General features: G+C 45.3%; 1 protein-coding gene across 1 annotated transcript in view; it reads right to left on the bottom strand.

The window, feature by feature from the left end:
- Positions 1 to 20,761, bottom strand: part of INVS (inversin) — a 119,786-nt gene that overhangs the window by 12,677 nt on the left and 86,348 nt on the right. Inside the window, exons 11-13 of the mRNA XM_081103571.1 lie at positions 19,147 to 19,359; positions 8,861 to 9,129; positions 4,131 to 4,848 (exon numbers count right to left, since the gene is read on the bottom strand). Coding sequence (XP_080959697.1) covers positions 4,131 to 4,848; positions 8,861 to 9,129; positions 19,147 to 19,359 — 1,200 coding nt within the window. The remainder of the gene's footprint in view (positions 1 to 4,130; positions 4,849 to 8,860; positions 9,130 to 19,146; positions 19,360 to 20,761) is intronic.

Here is a 20,761-nt window from a genome sequence, read left to right as displayed (position 1 = left end):
CCAAGTTCATAGCAGCATTACAATAGTCAGGGGATGGAAATAACCAAACTGTCCACTGACACATGAATGAAGAAAAAGTTGTGATATAAACAATGGACTATTATTCAGGTATAAAAAAGAGGAAATCCTGCCATTTGCAACAACATGCATGAAACTGAAGGGCATTAAGCTAAGTGAAATAAATCAGAGAAAGACAAATACTATATTATCTCATTTGTGCAGGGTTAAAAATAAACCAAAGACAATCAAACTCATAGAAAAAGAGATCAGATTTGTGGCTATCAGAGGAAGGGGGTGGAGGGAGGGGAACTTGGGTGAAGATGGTCAAAATGTACAAATTTCCAGTTATAAGACAAATAAATACTGAGGTTGTAATGTGTAACACTGCTTTATGGAATATATGAAAGTTGTGAAGAGAGTAAATCCTCACAGTTCTCATCACAAGGAAATAAAGTCTTTTTCCATTTAAAAAAAATGAGGTGATAGATGTAAGTAACATTACTATGGTAATCATTTCACAGTATATGTAAGTTGAGTCACTATGCTTTACCCCAGTGGTTCTCAACCTTCTGGCCCTTTAAATACAGTTCCTCATGTTGTGACCCAACCGTAAAATTATTTTCGTTGCTACTTCATAACTGTAATGTTGCTACTGTTATGAATCGTAATGTAAATATCTGATATGCAGGATGGTCTTAGGCGACCCCTGGGAAAGGGTTGTTCGACCACCAAAGGGGTCGCGACCCACAGGTTGAGAACCTCTGACTTACGGAGTGCTGTATGTCAATTATGTCTCTCAAACTGGGGTGGGGAAGCTGAGTAATTTGTAGAAGGCCGCACAGCTAGAGTCAGGAGAGACCAACATTCAAACTCACTGCTCTGTGGTCCAACAGCTAAACGTGGCTGAGGACTTTGGCCTGTACTCTGTTCTTGGTGGGGACCCACACTGGTTCTTAAGAACAGTGGCACAGGTAAGAGCTGTATTTTACTAAGATGGGTAGCGCCTGGGGTGAGGCTGGGGCATGCAGGTGATGGCTATGTTGATGTCTCGTGTTATCTGATGGTGTTCCTCCACGTGCGCTCCCAAACCTCAGATTGAACACAGCTGCTTTGGAGCCTTGCAGGGAAAGCTGCTGTCTTCTTTCTCTGTAGCTGACTAACTACTCCTGCTGAGCCCACGGGGTGCTGCAGAGGCAGCAGGCCCCGTGCCTGATTTCAAGGCACACCAAGTGGGAAAGAGCCTTCCCAAGTCTCCTAAAAGCTCCTTGCGGCACCTGGTGCAGCCCTTCGCTCCTGCCCTAAAAGGCTGATTTCAGTCAAACTACAGGTCTGTCTGTCTTTACCTGGAGTGACAAACCGTGCCATCCCTCTACCACAGGATGCACACACTTCCGAAAAGCCAGCTGCAGAGAAAAGCTGGAGCTACGGGACAGCACCAGCAGTTCGGTTCCTTCTGTTTGAGATGCCGAGTGTCTTCCACACCCTCTGTGCTCCGGGCAGAGGGCTGCGGGGAAGCCCAGGTGCTGGCTGAAGCAGCAGGGGCTCCGGCCTTCAGTGGGCACAGCTTCCCCCAATCTACTCTGTATGGAGCCTGAGCTGTGCCCCTGGCCCCAGTGGTCCCATTCTCAAGGAGAACGTGCACGCCTGTTGGCTGAGAAACCGAACATGCCCACTCCTTTCAGCCCCAGGCTCAGGGCTCTCCTGGCCCACCTGCCCTTGCTGGACAGGAGCTCAGCACACGCTGGCAGAGCTGACAGAAAGGTGCCTTACACATGTTGACGTAAAAAGGAGTGTTTTACACAGCAACTTTCCAGCCCAGCTTAGCTTGTCCAGTATCTGGTTTCAATCTTTAAGACAGTCAAGGCTTGACTGGCAATAAAACTCACGGAGAAGAAGCTTCATTTCCTCCGGGCCCTGAGGTTCAACCTGCTCACCCCATCCCAGCACCCGCTGCTGCTGCCTCTCTCCCTCCACACCGCCCCCCATACCAGCAGCCTAGGTGCCAGCCCTGTTCCCGGTCCCCCCACAGGGCTGAGGTCAGGCGGCACCACCCACTGCCCCAGGACAGCACTTGGGGCTCCTGTCCTTACCATGAAAGGTATGTAAGGCTACGCCAGAATCGGGGAGTGTTTTCACTGTCAGACATGCGGCTTCCCCCAGCCTGCACCTTCCCAGGAGCCTGTGGGAGCTGATGCCCCAGGTCTCAGGCTGCACAGTGGCGCCCGGAGGGCTGTGTAACTGCCTCCCCAGGGGGTCCAGACTATGCGCCCATTGTTCTTGGGGCGATGAAAGCTCATTTGCTGCTGTGGACACTTACTGACAGGACCTGTCAGCTTCCGACTCTTCAAAGGAGCCAGAGGCCAGTCTGCGAGAGGCACGTCAGCGGGGGAGCAGCTGAGGGCACCGTGTGGTGTAAACCTCGCTGGCTTGTTTTGATCCCAGTTTCAGCTGAAATACCTAATAAAACATGCCTCTCAGATGGCAGCAGGGCAGGTCCTGGCAGAGCTCCCAAGGAGGGGAGCAAGGCCCACTCCCACCTGTGGCTTCAGAGGCAGACTGAGCCCGAGCCGGCGCGGGCACCTGAAGCCCTGAGATGGGCTGGGAACCTGGCTGTGCTCAGTGTCCTCTGTGGAAGGGGGATGGGAGAGGATCCGCCTCAGCATATATTGAAGACGAAGTGAGCTAACATGCAGGTAAAGCTCAGCACAGGGTCTGGCACAAGTGCCCGCTAAATGCCAAGGGCTAGGACTAACAACAGTAACAACATCCCCTGTAAGGACACGACCTTGGCGAGTGTGAGCACCGCCAGCAGCCTTCTCCGGCCTGCTCTGAGATGCCAAGCACGAGGCCTGTCTCCGCCTTCTTTATTGTGACCACGCAAACTCTACCTTTCCCGGGAAAGTAAGGGAAAGGCCCTTGGCCTTGAGTCAGACACAGCCCCAAGTGCTGTACCCGCCCTGGACAAGCTATTTCCTAAGACCATATGCTCATCTGGAAAATGGGGACGCTCAGCCCTGGTGTGGCTGGGAGACGACCCTGTAAACAGCCCAGAGCTTGGGCAGACATTAAGGCCAAATTATAGCAAAGGCTGTGCAAGCAAGGGCTCTGGGTTAGGCCGCTTTGGCACAATAGACCCTGAGGCTTCTCCCTGCCTGAACCTCACAATTGCTCTCCCTCAGTATGCTTCCCCCATCCCATTCCCGTCCCGTTCCGTTCCAGTCCCTACCCCCGCCCTCCCTCTGCCAATGGTAGGTGGGTAGGTGCGCTGGGGCCCTTTTATCTCCTGACAGGCACGTTGATATGTGGCACACCTGTGCTCACAGTGATTTGCTTGCTTTGTTCCTCCATCAACCTTCCTCTCTCTGGAGAGGGAGGCCACACACTCCCACCTGTGGGAGACGGTCCAGCCCTCCCCTGGGCACTGGCCAGCACTGTAAGACCTAGGCAGGGTTTGGGTCCCAGTGGGGCCTGCAATATGAAGGAGAGTCCAAAATATGTCAAAACCTGCAGCAAAGGACTCCCTGGAGGTATCTGACTCAGCATTTTAGGAAGTCTCCACCGGTACTCCCAGCACCCAGCCTGCATTCTGAGCTTGAGAGATGCTAACATAGGTTTTAATAATTTCAGCCACTGAATCGACTATATCCAGGCCCTAGTTTAGGTATTTGAGGTATAACTAATTCCTGATAGTAAAGACATAAAAAGAAGAAAAATAAAATACCTGTGTGTGTGGCTTTAGTATTTATGAAGCACACATTATCTCACTCTACAATCCTATAACAGGACAGGTGCAACCACTGTTAAATCCCATTTTTCAGATGAGGAAACTGAGGGTCAGGGAGGCCAAGTGATTTGCCCAAGGTCAGATCACCTGTTAGAGCTTCTCTGGGGATTCTTCTTTACACCAGGTAATCCTAGGTGCTTTCCTACCTTTCTTGGCAAAAACACCTAAATAGCATATCCAGTGTGAAAGGACTAAAAGAACTAAATATCCAGACTAGGGTCTACACGTGTGAATTTCACGGGTTGGCTCAACAATTGGCCTTGTCCCGCCAGCACACAGATTCACGGGAGAACACCGGTGAGCATGGGTGTCGTAGGGTGTGGGGCGACCACAGGCGTCTCCTCACCTCCTCCAGGCGCGCTGGATGACTGCTGCCGCCTGGTTCTTTTTGCGAAACAGCTCTTTCCTGCTTCTTTCTCTCTGGATGATCTGCAGCCGCAGCTCGACAGGGAGAAGGTCGATATTCACACTCTGCCCAGAGAGGGGCCCGGGAGCTGGATCCGGCTCCTTCGGTGTCTGAGCGTCCTCCGACGGGGTGGATGGCCCTGCCTTCCTGACTCCTGGCCTCAACACCTCTGTCCTCCGGGGCAGATCTGAGTGGCTCTCTCCTTCGAGCTTGTCCTGTATCCCTTTGTGTCTTGGTGTCCGATGGTGGAGAGGACTCTGCCCTGCATGGACCACCTCCCCCTTGGCACTGCCAGGCCGGCTAGAACCAGCGGGGGAGCACCTTCCTCCTCGGAGCTCCTGAATGCGCCTTTTCTGGGAGGTACACTTGACCTTGGGGGCTGTGTCATGTCGCCTGCTGGGCTTCCGGTGGCCGTCCTGCTGGGGAAGGCTGGCTGCTGCCCCGCCGGGGTCCTCTCCCTTCTCCTCGGGCCCAGCTGCCCTGACACAGGAGGGCTGCCTCACGACGCCCTTCCCCTTGTCACAGTGCTGCTCACCCACTGTCTCACCTCTGGACTTCTCCACAGAGGAGACTCCTGGACACCTGTTCCCATCGTTGCCTTCATCGGGGCTGAAGTGGACACAGGCAGATCGGCCTTTAGAAGGTTCTCTGGACATTTCTTGGGAAAACAAGGAAAAGGGTTAACAACATTTATGGTTCAAAGCTTGTATAGTGGGGCAAGTCCGCCCATTTATGTACATAAAATATTCAGACCCTTCCTATAGCATTACCTTGATAGTGGTGATTATGATTAGTGAAAAGGTTAACTTCTATTTCTAGCAAGAGTAATTTGATAACCTGAAAGCCTTCCCACTACAAGTACCTAGAAATGCTGATTAAAATAGAGGAAACATCCTTTTAAAAGCACCATAGTGCCTTCAAGAAAATAAAGGTAATCTCTGGGAGCCAAAAACAGAGAGAAACCTGAAACTCAGAGTGGTAAGTGTGTGAGCTGGCTTAGGCAGGCGGTAGGGGTGGAGTGGGCAGCGTTGGTCTTATTAAATATCTGGTTATGTTTTAACATCAAGATAAGCTCAGGCAGAAAGTTAACTAAAACCAGGACCCTGCTTGAAGCCGGGATTCTTGATGTGCATCCCGCTGGGAAATAACACCCCATACAAGAGGTCTGCTAGCCAGCACTGGGAGGTGCCAGGAAGCTTGTCTGGCCTCAGTTCTGGGTTGGGGAAAGTGTCTCATGAGAATTTGACACCAAAGTCCTGGGCCTCACATGGGTTTGGTATTCACTTATTTTCAACCAATACAAAAAATTAATAGAAAAACTGGTCTCACAATGGTGATACCATAGAAACCAATGATTCATAGCAGCAAACACATTATTCCTTTGGTGTGGCATGCCCTCAGCTCAGGCTGCACAGGGGTCCTTCTGATAATTTCACAATCCAAAATTAAAGAATGCATGAGGAAACAAGCTGCCATGAGTGACAGTAGCAGATACAAAGCAAATTTAGATCAGTGAGAACTAAGGCTGAGAGAACAATGATTAAACAAAAGAAATTTAAAATATAAGAAAAGAACAGATATATTTGAAAAGAACTAAATAGAACACCTAAAATGGAAATTTTAGTCTTAATGTAAAAAGCAAGGAAGGGACTTCTGCTCCTATATTGCCAGGACTGAGGGAAACCCACCACTGAGGACAGCAGAAAAGTTGAACAAAATATTACAAATCACCTATTTTTTAAAATAATTTTTAAAATTTCAATTATAGTTGATATACAATATTGTATTGGTTTCAGGTATAAAAGAGAGTGATTAGTTGTTTTAGATAACTTACAAAGTAATCACCCTGGTAAGTCTAGTGCCCATCTGACACCACATATAGTTATTACAGTATTATTGACTATATTCCCTATGCTGCACTTTACATCTCTGTGACTTTTTATAATTGACAATTTGTACTTCTTAATCCCTTTCCTTTTTTTGCCTACACTCTTAACCCCCCTCCCATCTGGCAACCATCAAAATGTTCTCTGTGTCTTTGAGTTTGTTTCTGTTTTGTTTTTCATTTATTAATGTTTTTAGGTTTCAAATATAAATAAAATCATATGGTATTTGTCTTTCTCTGTCTGACTTATTTGATTTAGCATAATTCCCTCTAGGTCCATCCATGCTGTCTCAATGGCAAGGTTCCATCCTTTTTTATGGCCGAGTAATATTCCATTGTACATACGTACCACATCTTCTCTATCCATTTGTCTGTTGTTGGACACTTAGGTTGTTTCTATATCTTGGCTACTGTAAATAATGCTGCAATGAACATAGGGGTGCATATGTCTTTCTGTATTAGTGTTTTGTGTTTCTTGAGATAAATGGCCAGAAGTGGAAATTGCTGGGTCATATGGTACTTCTATTTTTGATTTTTTTAGAAACTTCCATACTGTTTTCCACAGTGGCTGTACTAATTTACAGTTCCACCAACAGTGCACAAGGGTTTCCTTTATCCATATTCTCACCAACACTTACAAACCACCTGTTTGAAGGCATCAAAGAGCAGGCAGAAATAACTGCGACAAACTCCAGAGAATCAGGACACCAGCAGAGACGAGTGAGGCATTTGGAGGTACATATCCCCAGAGGAATCGGCCCTGAGGAGGTTTGGAGGATCAGAACCAGCCGAGAAGCATCTTCTTTGTGACCATGAAAGGGTCTGTCTTAGGAGATAGTAGAACTGGTGGTAAGCTGACCCTTGCTGGGACTGAAGCCCAGCTTTGTATCATCTCAGTTCGTCTATAGTTACCATGGACTGCTCTGGTGTAGGATGTTGTAAATTTAAATGCTAATCTAAAATGGTACAGCTTTTAGACACAGCTGTTACATGCAAAGGCCCCAAGCTAAGAAAGACCTTGAGGAAAGTCAATCTGGCTGTCTCATCATGGAGTTTAGTAAATGGTGACTGAATGAATAAATGAATGAACATACAACAGAGCTCACCACCTCTGTAAGGTGTGCGTCACTGATGCACTGTGGGTTATGGAATGATAGGCTGGAAATGTTTGTGGTTCCATGTATACTTTCATGTCATTGTTCTTGGCTAGGTCTGTGTGTGGCTTAATGATAGTAGTTACTGTTATGGGTCATGGTCTGAACAAGTACTCCGCATTTTTATTTCTATTCATAACTGCCCTGCAGGGTGGAGAGTGAACCCCCATTTTACAGCTAAGAAAATGAAGGTTTAGAGAGACAGATTTTATTGTCCAAGCCCTGAACGAGGTGACCACAAGATTCCAGAGACCCTTTCTGGGGGTCCACAAGGTCAAAACTATTTTCATAATAACACCAAGACATTATTTGTCTTTTTCACTTTGTTGTTATCTGCACTTAGATCTCTGCACCATAGAATGGCTCAATGTGCTTACATTGCTTTGTGAAAATAATATAATTTATGCTGACTACTTGCTTTCCTTCTGGGAGTCTGGGTTCTGGTGCATGCTAAGCAGAGGGTACCTACATAACTGGCCCTGGTAAGAATCTTGGAGTCCTAGGTTAGGTTGCTTCCCTGGTGGAAAATGGTGCCTAACTGGTTGTCACAACTCATTGCTGGTGGAAGTAAGTGTATCCTGTGTGACTTCTCTGGGGAAGGGCTCTTGGAAGTTGCACTGGTTTCCTCCAGACTTCGCTCTCTTTGCTGATTTTGCTTTGTACCCTTTTGTTATAATAAATCACAGCCATGTGCACAACTATATGCTGAATCTTGTGTGCCCTCCTAGAAAATTACTGAACCTAGGGGTGGTCCTGTGCACCCCAACAAACTCAACAAACTCTAAACAGGATAAGCTCCAAAACCCAAGGCCAAGACACATCCTACTAAACTCTTGAAAACTAAAGATAAAGGGAAAATCTCGAAAGCAGCCAGAGAGAAAGGACCTGTTACCAGGAACATTTTCGAGGAACACCAATTTGAAAGCACGGAAGGCAGAAGGAAGGGGCACATTGTCAAGCGCTCAAGGAAGTGCCAACCATGGTTTGTATCTGGTTGAATCATTCTTCAGGAGTGAAATAAAAACATTCGCAAAGGCAAACTCAAAAGATTTGTTGCCAGCAGACCCACCTTTAAATTGGCTAAAGAAAGTTATTCAAACAAAGGAAATGGTAAGAGAAGGAATTTGGAGCACCAGGAAGAAAAACAAAACAACAGAAAAAAAAATATGGGTGCATAAAATAGACTATCCTTTTCCTCCTGAGTTTTATAAATTATATTTCATGATTGAAACAAAAACTACAAAACCATCTGATTCCAGGCAAAGACATTTAAAGGTGGGGAAGGTACAGGCACCTAAATGGAAGTGAGGTTCCCACATTTCATTCAATGGTAAGATGCTGATACCAAAGACTGTAATGTCACTAATGTATATTGTGATATTCGGAGCAACTGTTGCAGAAACTAGAGAGATCAATCAAGATGGAATCCTAAGGGAAGTCTGAGTAACCCACAGGAAGGGGGGAAAAAAGAGAAAAAGGAATGAGAACTGGAGAAATAAATAGAAAATAAATAATAAAATGGCAGGCTTAAGTGCTGACATAAGTACATTAAATGTAAATGGTCTATGTTCACCTATAAAAGGGCCCACAGTCCACAGGTCGGCATCGGATAACAAAGGCAATACACCTACCATTTGGCTTTCGTGGGTCTGTTCCCTGCAAGTCTGGGGAGAGGTGCTGCTCCCGGGGGGCTCTGCCTGGAGACCCTCTGCAGGTTCTCTGCTCAGGGCTCTGGGCCACATGGCTGGTGCGAGGCTGTTTGCTGGGGCCCCCGCTCTGCCTGTGGGGCTCAGCCTGGGTGCTGGGCAGGCACGGAGGGGCTTGGGACCTGCAGGAATCTGGACTCAGCCTTCCCTTCTGCTGTTCTGACTCTCTTCGCTTGTTTTCTTCCTCTCGCTTCCTGAAGCAAAGCCAAAGAGGAAGAGGAAAAAATTAACGGTTACCTGCACAAGGGTTCCTGAGCGAGATTTAAATTCTAAGAGGAGCTACCATATCACAGGAGGGACTTGGAGATGCACATTTTTAAGAGCAGTCTTTTCTCTGAGCTTTATGGCTCATAAGATGATGGAGCTGAAAAGAATCTTGTAGGTCAGCCTGTTGAGACACACATGACAGACAACCAGGGAATGATCCCTAGGTGTGTGTCCCAAGCCTTTTTCCTGTTCCAGAAAGTGCATCAGAACACAACTGAGAATGACAATCATAAGATAACCTTTAATTTTCTCTATCAAAATGACCACTGGCAGACCTTAATGATCACACGAAAAAATTTCAAAGCACCTCACACTGATCATAACACACTTGCGAATTGTAACCTTGCCATTGAGAGCTCCAGCTAATGACGCAACCCTACTCTTTTGCTGACGAGGCCCACAGGATGGGATGATTCTTAAAAAGTCTTTGGAGTCAAACTCACAAAATCACCTCTGAGACCCATGTCCAGAAGCTCATTGGTTTCTTTTATGAATGCTCACTCTTAAATATCTCTGCTCTTCTGTGAGAAAGGGTCAAATATATAGTAATGGAAAGAAACTAAATTTTTGATGGTGAGCAATGCAGTAGACACTGAATTACAATGTACAACTGAAATTTATATAGTTATTAAGCAATATTCCCTCAATAAACTTAATAATCATAATCATAATAAAATAGCACCCAAAAAGAGTCATGTACTAGTAACTGGTGGCTAAGCTGGACCCTTTGGATAGCAACAGGATAGAAGGGCGAGTCAGGGGAGATGAGTCGAGAAATGAGCAGTAGTGGGAGGCAGGTGGTTTGAAGCAGCCCAGGTCCCAAAAGGGGCAGAGTGCTTGAAGATAAAGGGGCCGAGTTAAGAACAGGATTTGTTTGACAGGCACCATTAATTTGTAGGGATTTCCAAGGGAAAGAGAGGAGGAAGGAAAGTACATTCTCCGAGCCTGTCCTGTGCAGGGCACCGATGAGACAGTAATGAGGAGCGCAGAGTTCAGCCCTCCCTTGAGGACCCTTCTACTCAGAGGGAGCAGCTAGGAAAACCAAGACAACGCACAGGGGAAGAAATGTTATAATAGTGTGCTTGCACAGAGGAAGGTCCCGAATGTTGATTCTCAAAAATGTGTAGGAGTCTGCCAGGCAGACGGTGGGAATGAGTGAGGATTTCAGTCCGAGGGAGCAGTTGGGGCAAAGTCGATTGGGAAACCGGGCCCGTGTTGCCTCTTTTGATCTTTGAACAGAGCTTGCTATTCTCAGCAGGCATCCAATGTATATTTGTCTGCTCGGTGATTCAATTCCTGCTCAGGAAGAGAATCTGGTAGCCATCTGAAGGGTCAGTTAAAAGGAGAATGATCAGGGGAGAGGAGCCTGCCCGGGAAGCGTAAGACCTTTTCTGGCCCTGCCTCTGCCAGCAGCCACAATATGACCTTGAGTGAGTCAGCGTCCTGTGGAGGCCTCGGCTCCTCCAGGTCTGCACTCACATGACGGCTTGTAATCCTGACTGGATTTAGGGGTCTGTTCGGAAACAAAGTATATTATAAAATCCGGGATATGTTTTGTAATGAGGTGGAAAGATTTCTCTTCCTGGAGTAGCTGGTGTGCAAGTCCCTCTCAGAAGGGGACCTGGTTTAGACAAACACTTGATTAAGGTTGGGATCAGGATTGAGGGCTGGTAAGGTGAGATCTTCGGGGCCACGTGGTGATTGGCTCTGAGGCTCCAGGGAAGAGGCCTGCTCTGTCATGACACAGAGAGTTTGTTTGTAGCTCCTGACAGGGAGGGAGGAGATGAGAGAACAAGAGAGAGGGAAGGAGGAGGAAGAGAGAGAAGATGAGAGGCTGGGGACGCACAGAGCAAGGGGCAGGGCCTGTGGTGAGGTGACAGAAAAGGACTAGACCTGTGCTCCTCTTCCTGATATCCTGCTGAAATCTCGATTCTGAGTTAGCAAGTCAGGCGGGGCGCAAACTCCTGCATTTCTAACAAGCAGCAGGTTCTGCAGGTGCTGCTGGTCCTAGAGCATAAGGCTAAGAGAACAGGAAAGTCTCGTATGGTCTGTCAACTAGACCATTATGGGATAGGAAATGTGATTCTCCTAATAGCACCAACTTTTTGTTTGTGTCTATCATGCTCACAGATGCTTGTTCATAATCAACCTGATAAACTGTCAAGCTAAGATACCAGAGACAGAAGCAAGAGCTGAGGCAGAGACCCCAAGTCTCCAAGAAGCCACAGAATTCAGATTTCCACAGACTGTGGAATTTGAAGCTGAGCTCACTCAGATCTCAAGGAACAGGGGAGATGATAGCTCTCTGGGTCTTTGATACAAAGCCTGGTAACCTTCTGAAGGCCTTTCTTCCAGTGGTGAGACCTCTGATCTGGGGTCCAAGTTTGCTTATCTTCTAGTTTCACATCGAGTCCCTTCCCACAGAAGTGGCCAGATGGGCTGTGCTAACCCCTGTACAGCTCCCATGTTTCTATGTGACTGGCTGTCTCACATGCTTTGCTAGCTGCTGACACTTGAGTGCGCTGCAGTGCCAGCGACAGGCGAGCGGATGCTGTCATCTGTGCCTGAGCTTCACTGGGATGCTCTAGCCTAGCAGGTGCCATTTCAGTGCGCAGGGACTGGGAGGGCTGCTGTGCAGAAGGTGGGAGCATGTGGTGGGGGAGGTGCTGCTACCTGATCTAACAGCCTTGTTCCTGACAGGCAGAGGGAGTGCTGTTCTTCCCACTTGCACAGAGGAAGAGAACTGCTCTGGAGAATGTGGATCCTCTACAGACACCGGCCCCCGGTTGCCTGGCTGGGCATCTACATGGGTCTCACTGCCATGAAGAGGAGCTTTGAGATGATAAATTAAACTTCATTATATGAGCGATTGTTTCTTTTTCTCTTAAGAAACCAAACAGCTCTCCTTTTCCAATTGCAAGGAGTGATTGTGCACTCAGCCCCTGGGCAGACCTTGTCACTGCAGACCATCATGGCCTGCAGCACAGGCAGCCACCAGACAACAGGGGTCCAGCTTCTCGGAGTGACCGGATGCCCAGAGAGCAAGGGAGTGCTGCTCTCTGAAGACTTCTTGAAGGGGGATGTTTGTGTTTTCATTTTGGTAGAACTACACAGCAGATTTGGGAGAAAGAATATAGTTGTCAGGATATATAACTGGACCCCCCAGTTTGTTAACAGAAGTATATGAATATTTTTTTAAAATTGATGCATTTAAATTTTAAAAAAATCTTCCAAGTGGCGAAGTTCTCCAGAGCTGTGGTTCTTGATGTAAAAGTGATAATAACTGCAGTGAAAGGCGGGTGGGACTTATGCATAAGCTGCATCTATTTTATCTATACTTTTACCTTAAAATAAAAGCAACAACAACACACGCATACACATGAGACAGCTCCTGAGAATGGAACATGATCTCACAGGTATGTGTCTAATCTGGGGGGAAAAGGTCCAGAATCACTGCTTATAGTTAAGAGTGTGAAGGAACCTCAGGTTACTGAGGGTGATACTCTTATTTGGTAGACAAGGAAACTGAGGCAGAGAGATGAGTGACTTACCGAGGCCAAATCATAAACCAGACACAGAGCTGAGACAGAACTCAGCTGCTCTACTTGTCCCTGTAAAATCCATCTCAGTGACAACATTGCTTTTTAAAATTTCACTCAATCTTCTTCCATCATCTAAAAATCAATTGGATCATTTAAAGAACCTGGTAATATAACACCAAAGTAACCATTAATAGCATTTCAAACTAGCTTCCAGCGTGGCTATTAGTCCTAAACTCTGAGGCTCAATAATTGCCCTGAAATTTAAGTGTTTTTTCCCTCCAAATAATTTATTATAGAATACCAAAGATCTTTAATTTTCACAGTGGGCTATGCTATAAACATGAACTATTTTTATAAAGTTCAGGAAACATATACCAGAAAAAGAACCAATGTTATTCTAGTTTATATGACAATTTAAAGACAAAGAAAAGAGTCCTGTCCATGACACTGCAAGTAACATGGTAGCAGGGAAGGTATTACAGGGCAGAATCATAATGTATAAAACAGTCACATTTTTCTCTCCTTTTTTCTATTAAGGGAGAATGGCCAGACAGCAGCTTTTGATGGGATGGCAATTAGTCTCATTTGTACTGTCTTTTCTAGAACAATTTTTGCAGCTCCCCAGAGGCTCACAAGGTGAGCACATCAACTGGGGATCAGAGCTTTGACAACATCTGCTTTGATTCCTGAGCGTCAGAGGGGAGAGGGTCTCTAGGTGATGGGCTGGAGGAACTGGAGCCGTTTCATGCAGGGAAGAAAAGATTTCAAGAACACATGCTGCTGCAAACCTCCAAAGGGCTACTGTGGCGCAGAGATGCACCCTAAATCCCCCAAGACCTAAGACCAGTGATGGGAATTTCTACAGATTAGTAGCCTAGATGACAACTGAAAAAAAAGAAAAATAAAGGCCAATAAGAAACTAAGGAATCAAAGCTTGCTTGATGTGCAGAGAACCAGATCAGGGCAAGAACGACTTGAAAGTCTAACAGCTCTGGCATCTCAGCACTGGATGCAACCTCACAACATAGCATAGACCTGACTCTGGGCCTAGAGAATCTGAGTCCCAGAAGTTGACATTTTTCCTACCCCACTGTACGGCTCCCAGAGTGCCGTGTTTGCCAAGTTTTGACAAAAGAAATTAATTATAACAGACACTGCAGAAATAGGCAGGCTTTTTCTATTCAATGAGTATTCAAGTTTGCATGAATACAAGGCCTAAGAGAAGTTTGAGAGAGGTGATTAAAATGGTTCCCACAGATAAGGGAGATCTAGTGAGTGTGTCTTGTTAGACCGATTTGAACCAGCTTTGCCCTAATGCCATTCTTGTTCAGAGCCCTGGTGTAGGCTTGGGGCCAACTAATTTTCTTAGCTTTCTCAAGGATGTAGGAGATATTGGTGTGCTCTGCTGTTTGCCGTGAGAGCAATAGGAAGATTTTTATTGAACTACATTGCAGACTTAATGGTGGTGACTTGGCACCACTCCTGTAATCACTGGAGACAACACTGGCACAAGTGAATAGGCACTGGGTTAGGAGAAAAGCTGACTTGGGGGCCTGCTTCTGCCACCCCCAAGTTACACTTATGGGTGGAAGTCAGAAAAAAGAAGCCAGAGCTGTTCCATGTGGCCTAGCAGGAAAGTGCTCGTAAGGGGGACAGTCTCTAGCATAAGCATGAACCAAACACTGTAGGAACCTGGCTCAGGGTAGAAGTGAGATTCAAGTGCCACCTTTTGCTCCGACCAGCTGTGTGATTTTAGGCAAGTTAACCTCTGTTATTTTCCCATCTATGAAATAAGATTAAGGAGTAATGCCCGCCTACTTTATTGATTTATTGTACAGATTTAGTGAATTAATGTGTAAGAACTCTGCAAGCTTACAGCAGTATAAATATAAGTAATCATTATTACTTCTATGTAGAGGTAAAGCTATTACAATAAGCTTCCCTGCAACTGGATCTGATTGGAAGCGAAGAAACCTGGGCGTGGCCTGAGTGACATGCAGTCTAAGAACTACAGGGCTGGGCATAAAGGTATTTTTAGCAAATGCTCCCGACTGAAACCTCACTAATCCCTGTTCCATGAAGCCACTTGAATCACATCTCTGAAACCTCACGTAGGTCCTATACTCATGGCAATGGAAACCTGAATATTCAGGGAATGTAGTATCTGATAGACTAATGACTTCTTGTCAAAATGGGGCAAATACCAGTCTCTGTGGAGGCCACAGAGTGGGGTCTCATGCAGTGGTGAGCCTCCTGCTCTTACATCCTTTTAAACATCGTAATCTGCTTATAATACACATGGAGGGAGTTGGAAAACCAAATGCATACATACATGCCTAGCATGGGTTGTGGGGATAAATGGTATGTACATGTGTTTGCTGCCTGAGGAAGGCACATCAGTGAAAGTAGGACTACAGAGAGTTCCTGGACTAGAACTGAGGGAGACCAGAGAGAGCATCTGGCCCAGCCCTCCACTGGACAGAGGGGAAGCTAAGGCCTAGAATAATGAATTATTTACGTAAGGTCTAGACCTGGGGTGGGGAACCTTTTTTCTGCCAAGGGCCATTTGGATATTTCTAACATTATCCTTGAGCCATACAAAATGATCAACTTAAAAATTAGCCTGCCATATTTGGTGAAACATTTAATTAACTCACCCCTAATGCCTTGGCAGGGCCAGACCAAATGATTTCTCAGGCCTCATATGAGCCATAGGCCGGATGCTCCCCACCCCTGAGCTAGATCCAGGCTGGGTCAGTTATTGAACATTTATTATTAATGTTCCATCAAGTGTTCTAGGCCCTAGAGATGCATACATAACACAGTCCCTGCTCTCAAGAATTGACAATCTAGTGGGGAACCTGATCCAGGCACTCGTGCTGATAGTAAGTTTTGGATGTGATGAGTGCTAAAATAGAGGTATCCACACAGAGCTGTGGAGGATATGCGACTATTTTCACTGGCTCCACAGAATGTCAAAAGGAGAGGAGAGAAGCGAGAGGTTATTTCAGCAGAGGAAAGAGCATGAGCAAAGACATGCAGACTACCTCCAACAGAATGTTTGACTCAGAAGAGACCTTCGAGACCAGCTCTTTATATAACTTCAAAACTCCTTATGTATCACCCTGCAGAGATGATAATTCAATTTCAGCTAGAACATTTCCAGTGAGGGGAAGCTGATTATCTCACAAGACAGAAAAGGTTTAGTGCTAACCTTTTCAGTTGGCACTGCACTGTGAGGAGGGGACCTGTCAGAGTCTATCTCTTCATTGTCGCTGAATAACAGCCCTAGTAATACTTGGTCTCTGACTTCCTCTCAAGGGAATAAGAAAATGCCATGTGTTTTAGAACCTTTGGCATATAGAATGTTAGAGCTGGGAGGGACCTCAGATATCATTTAGTCCTATTTTTAAGAATCTCTGTGACTCATGGACCCTCTTTGAGAATGTGACAAAAATGTAGATACTCTCCCTCAAAATCCACATATGTGCATGACATAGGAAACGCTTCATGGAGTTTCAGGGAATTCATGGGGCCCCAAAGCCTGTCCTTTTTATTTTACTGATGGGAATCTGAGGCTCAGGGCAGTGGGATGGTATGAAGGAGCATCATGGAAGTGATTTCCCATGGGTCAGACCACAGCATGAGCAGAAGAGTCAGACCTATAAGTCCATCCTGGAGACAGGCATTGACAAAGTGAAGATGTTTGGGGAGCAGGCTGCAAGAGGATCTGCTTTGAGGCAAAAAGGAGACCTAGGGTAGGAGTGTGAGTGTCATGAACACTTTCTTTAATGATCTGAAGGTTTGTTTATAGAGAAGATTTAGACTTTTATCTTTAGCTCAAAACCAAAAGTTAGAAAAGACTTCTGCCAGATAGAACTGCCCACTAATGGAATGTACTGCATGAGACGCACAGAATTCCTTGTTATTTAACTTTTTGTGGACACAGAACAGCCTCTTGTAGAAGGGACTACAGCATGACAAGAGTTTAAATGGGGTGACCCAAACTGGACTTGATTATGTAACTCTGAGAGGCATACTCACTCTCATACACTAGCCAGAGGCAGCTCAGCTCTCCCAGAGAGTGTGGTTAGTAAAGAAAGTGGTAAGAGAGGAAGCAAAGAAAGTTCAGGATGGCTGAGACCTCAAATGGAAGGTGTGGAAGGGTGGGAGTAGTAGAGAGAAATGAGACTTGGAGATATAAGCGGAAGTAAAATGTTGAAGGTCTTACACAGCATCATGCCTGGTATTCAAGAATAAGGGCTTGTATTGAGTAATGGGACAGAGAAGGAAAGCAAAAGGACATAACAGTACATTTCAAAAGAGGAATGAAGAGAATCAGTGGTGGATGCACTAGCAGGGAAGTCAGGAGGCGAGAGGAGACAGGCTGTGGTGATGAGCTGCAGGTTTCACACAGTGGGTCTGCAGTGGTGGTGACAACAGGACACACAATGGAAATGTCCAGTGACCTGAAATGCTGGCAGTGGCCAAAGGACAGTGAGGTGAAGATGCCCAGGAGGCAGCTGATGAGCCTGGATTAGAGCTCCAGGAGGTCAAGATATGAGACAGATTAAGGGGTTATTTACAGAGATTAAGTAATTTAAGTCTTAAAAGTAGATACATTTTCAATAATAATGATTAAAAAAAGCATAGCAGGAGTAGAGGTCTAAGGAGTTTGCTCACAGGGATGACCTCAGTGTGGAGATGGTATAATTTAAAAATGTGAGAAGGAAGAGTCTACAATTTAGAGGAGATCTATGATTAGAGAGTGAAATAAAAACCTGGCAAAAAGGAAGCTCCAGGGAAAAAGAGTGATCCACATAAACACGGTCTTAATTTAGTGTGCACTCAACGGTGTGCTTCGGCAGGCAAATTATGGTAATGTTCATTTTGGCAACAACACAGGTGGAGCAGTATGAGTTATAAAGTGCTTTTGAATGGATTATAGGTATTCTTTAAGCAGTATTTTAAAAAAAAACACAACGCCTTAGAGAATATGACTAAAACGTCTCTCTCAATTTCTTTATCAGTAAATTAAAAATCACTGTAAATTAAACAAGTTCCTTTCACATCCATCCTTTAAGAAAGGTGATTTCCACGAGGACTCCTGGGAAAGGGTCACGGAGGTGTCAGGACGAGTTTATAGAAACACCAGTGGAAGGAAATACAATATTCCATCCCTTGTAGAGAATATTTACTTGCTTCTCAGGATAATTTGTCACGTGTATTACCTACTTCCAGTTGTCACTCACACGCAGAGGACTTTGATAAGAAGGCTGGAAACAGGCATGTAGAGGCTTTAGGTAATTACTGGATTCTCTGGCACATGTGATGCCATGGGCCTCATTAAGAGACCAATGCAAAGGAATGTTTCCGAGGATGCCACCTACTTTGCTAGCTTCAGAGTCACAGAAAAGAATGTGTTTCTGTCAATCTTGTCTGGCGAAGGCTGCCTCACGGTGCGTATTCCAGTGCACGGTGGTATTTAACTTCTTGCTGACATGGTTTATCCTGCCTTTGATGATTATTTTTAATTGCTATTTATTACACATATGCTTCCCCCTTGTGGGCAAGATATGGAAGGAATTAAGAGGTGGCATGATCCAAGATTTGGAAACATTCAAGACACAGCCCGGAAGTTGTCTCTCAGGAATCTACCTGTTGTCCGCATCTTTATCATCAGAAGTTTTGGTCTCTATACCTGCTAATGTGATACCTCCTGCTATTTAAAATACCCAACACAGGTATCAAAGTAAAGGCAAACCAAAGCCTAACCTAAAATCTATCACTTACGGTAAGATAATCACAATGTATAATACGTACCTATGACTATTTTGCACATTTTGTATCATTATCCAGAAAAGTGTGAAGTTCTTGAAGCAAGTATTTTCCTTTTAGTTACTATTTTCTCTGTAGGCTCTAGCCAAAAGTTTTGTATGTACAGTAGAATTCAATCAATGATCATTGAATAAATTACATTATTTAGTATAAATTTGCCAAGGAATAGGTGGGGGAGAAGCAAGTTATTTATACAAGTTGGCTGCTTTAATCAAATCAAAGCTCGATGAGTCTTGTGGAAGCAGGCAGGCACTGGTGGAAGTTTCTTTGGGAAAGGCAGGAGAGGTGAGAAAACCAGCTTTCTCTTTGCAGCTCACTGAGGGAGCACGGCCACCCTCCACTCCTTCCCCGGGAAACTGAGAGGAACAGCCACCATGCAGAGGTTAGATCTTGGCCTTCATTTCAGCCTCAGTCCTCCGAAGGACTGGTGAGCAGAAGGGGGAAGGGGGCTTGGGTACAGGGATCAAAGCTATTTCAGATTCTCTCCCCGACTCCCGCTCCGCCCCTCCAGCCCTGACCTGAGTTGTGAGAACACATCACCCATCGCTAACAGCTGGGACTTACTTGGCAGCAGCATCTTTCCTCAGCTGCTCATGCTTCATGAGGAGGTTCTTGCGGTCTCGGAAAGCTTTCCTGACCTTGTAGCCTTTGTACACAGCTTGGATTTTGAAGGCGGCGATGTCCTGGATGGCTGCGATGGACAGGGCGCCATGCTCCAACATGAACTGGATCACTTCGTGGCGCTCACCAAGCAAAGCATAATCGAGGGGAGTGTACCTGAGGCAGGGAGACTTTTTAGTGCCGGAATGTAATTCGAGGTACAGCTAACTGGCAATACAAGCAGGGAAAGGAAACATGTGGAGACACGGAACATTCCTCAGGCAAAGCAGCTCCTTCTGTTCTCTGAGGGGCACAAGCAAGGGGGAAGCTGGGTCAGGTGTTCTGTGCTACTGACCACATCAGTTCCTGAGTTTTCCTCACTGGCTCACAAACTGGGGGCTGTGAGAACATGATCCCTTTCCTCTTTCCCATGTTCCAAATAATTCCTCATTCCTATCTGAAAAGGGACTGAAAATAATATTCTGTGAGATTCATAATTTGAGTGTTAATGAAATACAAAATAGCTCTGGCCAGGGTGGCTCAGTTGGTTGATCATCGTCCTATGTACCCAGAAGTCGCCAGTTTAATTCAAGGTCAGGGCACATGACTGGGTTGCAGGCTAGATCCCCAGTAGGGAGCATGCAGGCAGCAGCTGATCAATGCTCCTCTCTTACTGATGTTTCTCTCTCCCTCTCTCTCTAAAAAAATTTCAATAAAACATATTTAAAACAGAAATTAAAAATATACCTCCAAATGGAGAGATTTAGTATATGATAAGGATGGCTCCATAGCTGGAGAAAGGATGAATTATTAAATAATGCTGAAACAACTGGTTAGCCATCTGGGGAAAAAATATTTATATCACATTTTATTCTAAAAGAAATTATAAATGAGGCAAAGATCTAAATATATATATACACATAAAAGAAGTCATAAATATACCATAAGAAATCATGGAAGATTTCTTAAAAATTGAAGAGGGAAGTCTTTGAAAAAAAAAAGGTACAAAAGTCAGAAACCTTATGCTTGATAAATCCAATTACATAAACACACACACACACACACACACACACACACAATAAAACTTTGCAGGGCAAAAACACCAAAAACAAAGGTAAAAGCGTTCCCATAACAGGAAATACTAATGGCTCCTAAACATATGTCCAATCTCACTAATTTAAGAGAAATACAAATTAAGACTCATACGAAAGAGCATTTTCATAATTAGATTAGCACGCACCAGAAAGTTTAAGAACCGACTGTGCTGGCAATCTCTCACACACTACCTTAATCTTTAGGGAGAACAATTTGGCATACCTTTCAAAATTATGTATGTATCTGACTTTCAACATAGGCATTTCACATACAGGCATTTACCCCCCAGATCTGCTCTCCTTTGTGAGCTGCTTTATGTGCAAGGATATTCACAAAAGCACAGCTTGTAATAGTAGAAGAATGCAAACAACCTCAATATGCATCAACAGAGGACCAGTTAAATAAAGCACAGGCCACCCATGCAACGAAGTCATCAGTATAATGCAGCCACTCCTGCATGTATGAATAAACAAGGAACAATCTC

The sequence above is a fragment of the Myotis nattereri genome (genome assembly GCF_964212035.1).
Source record: "Myotis nattereri genome assembly, chromosome: 12".
NCBI lineage: Eukaryota > Metazoa > Chordata > Mammalia > Chiroptera > Vespertilionidae > Myotis > Myotis nattereri.
This window is presented reverse-complemented; position numbering and strand designations above follow the sequence as displayed.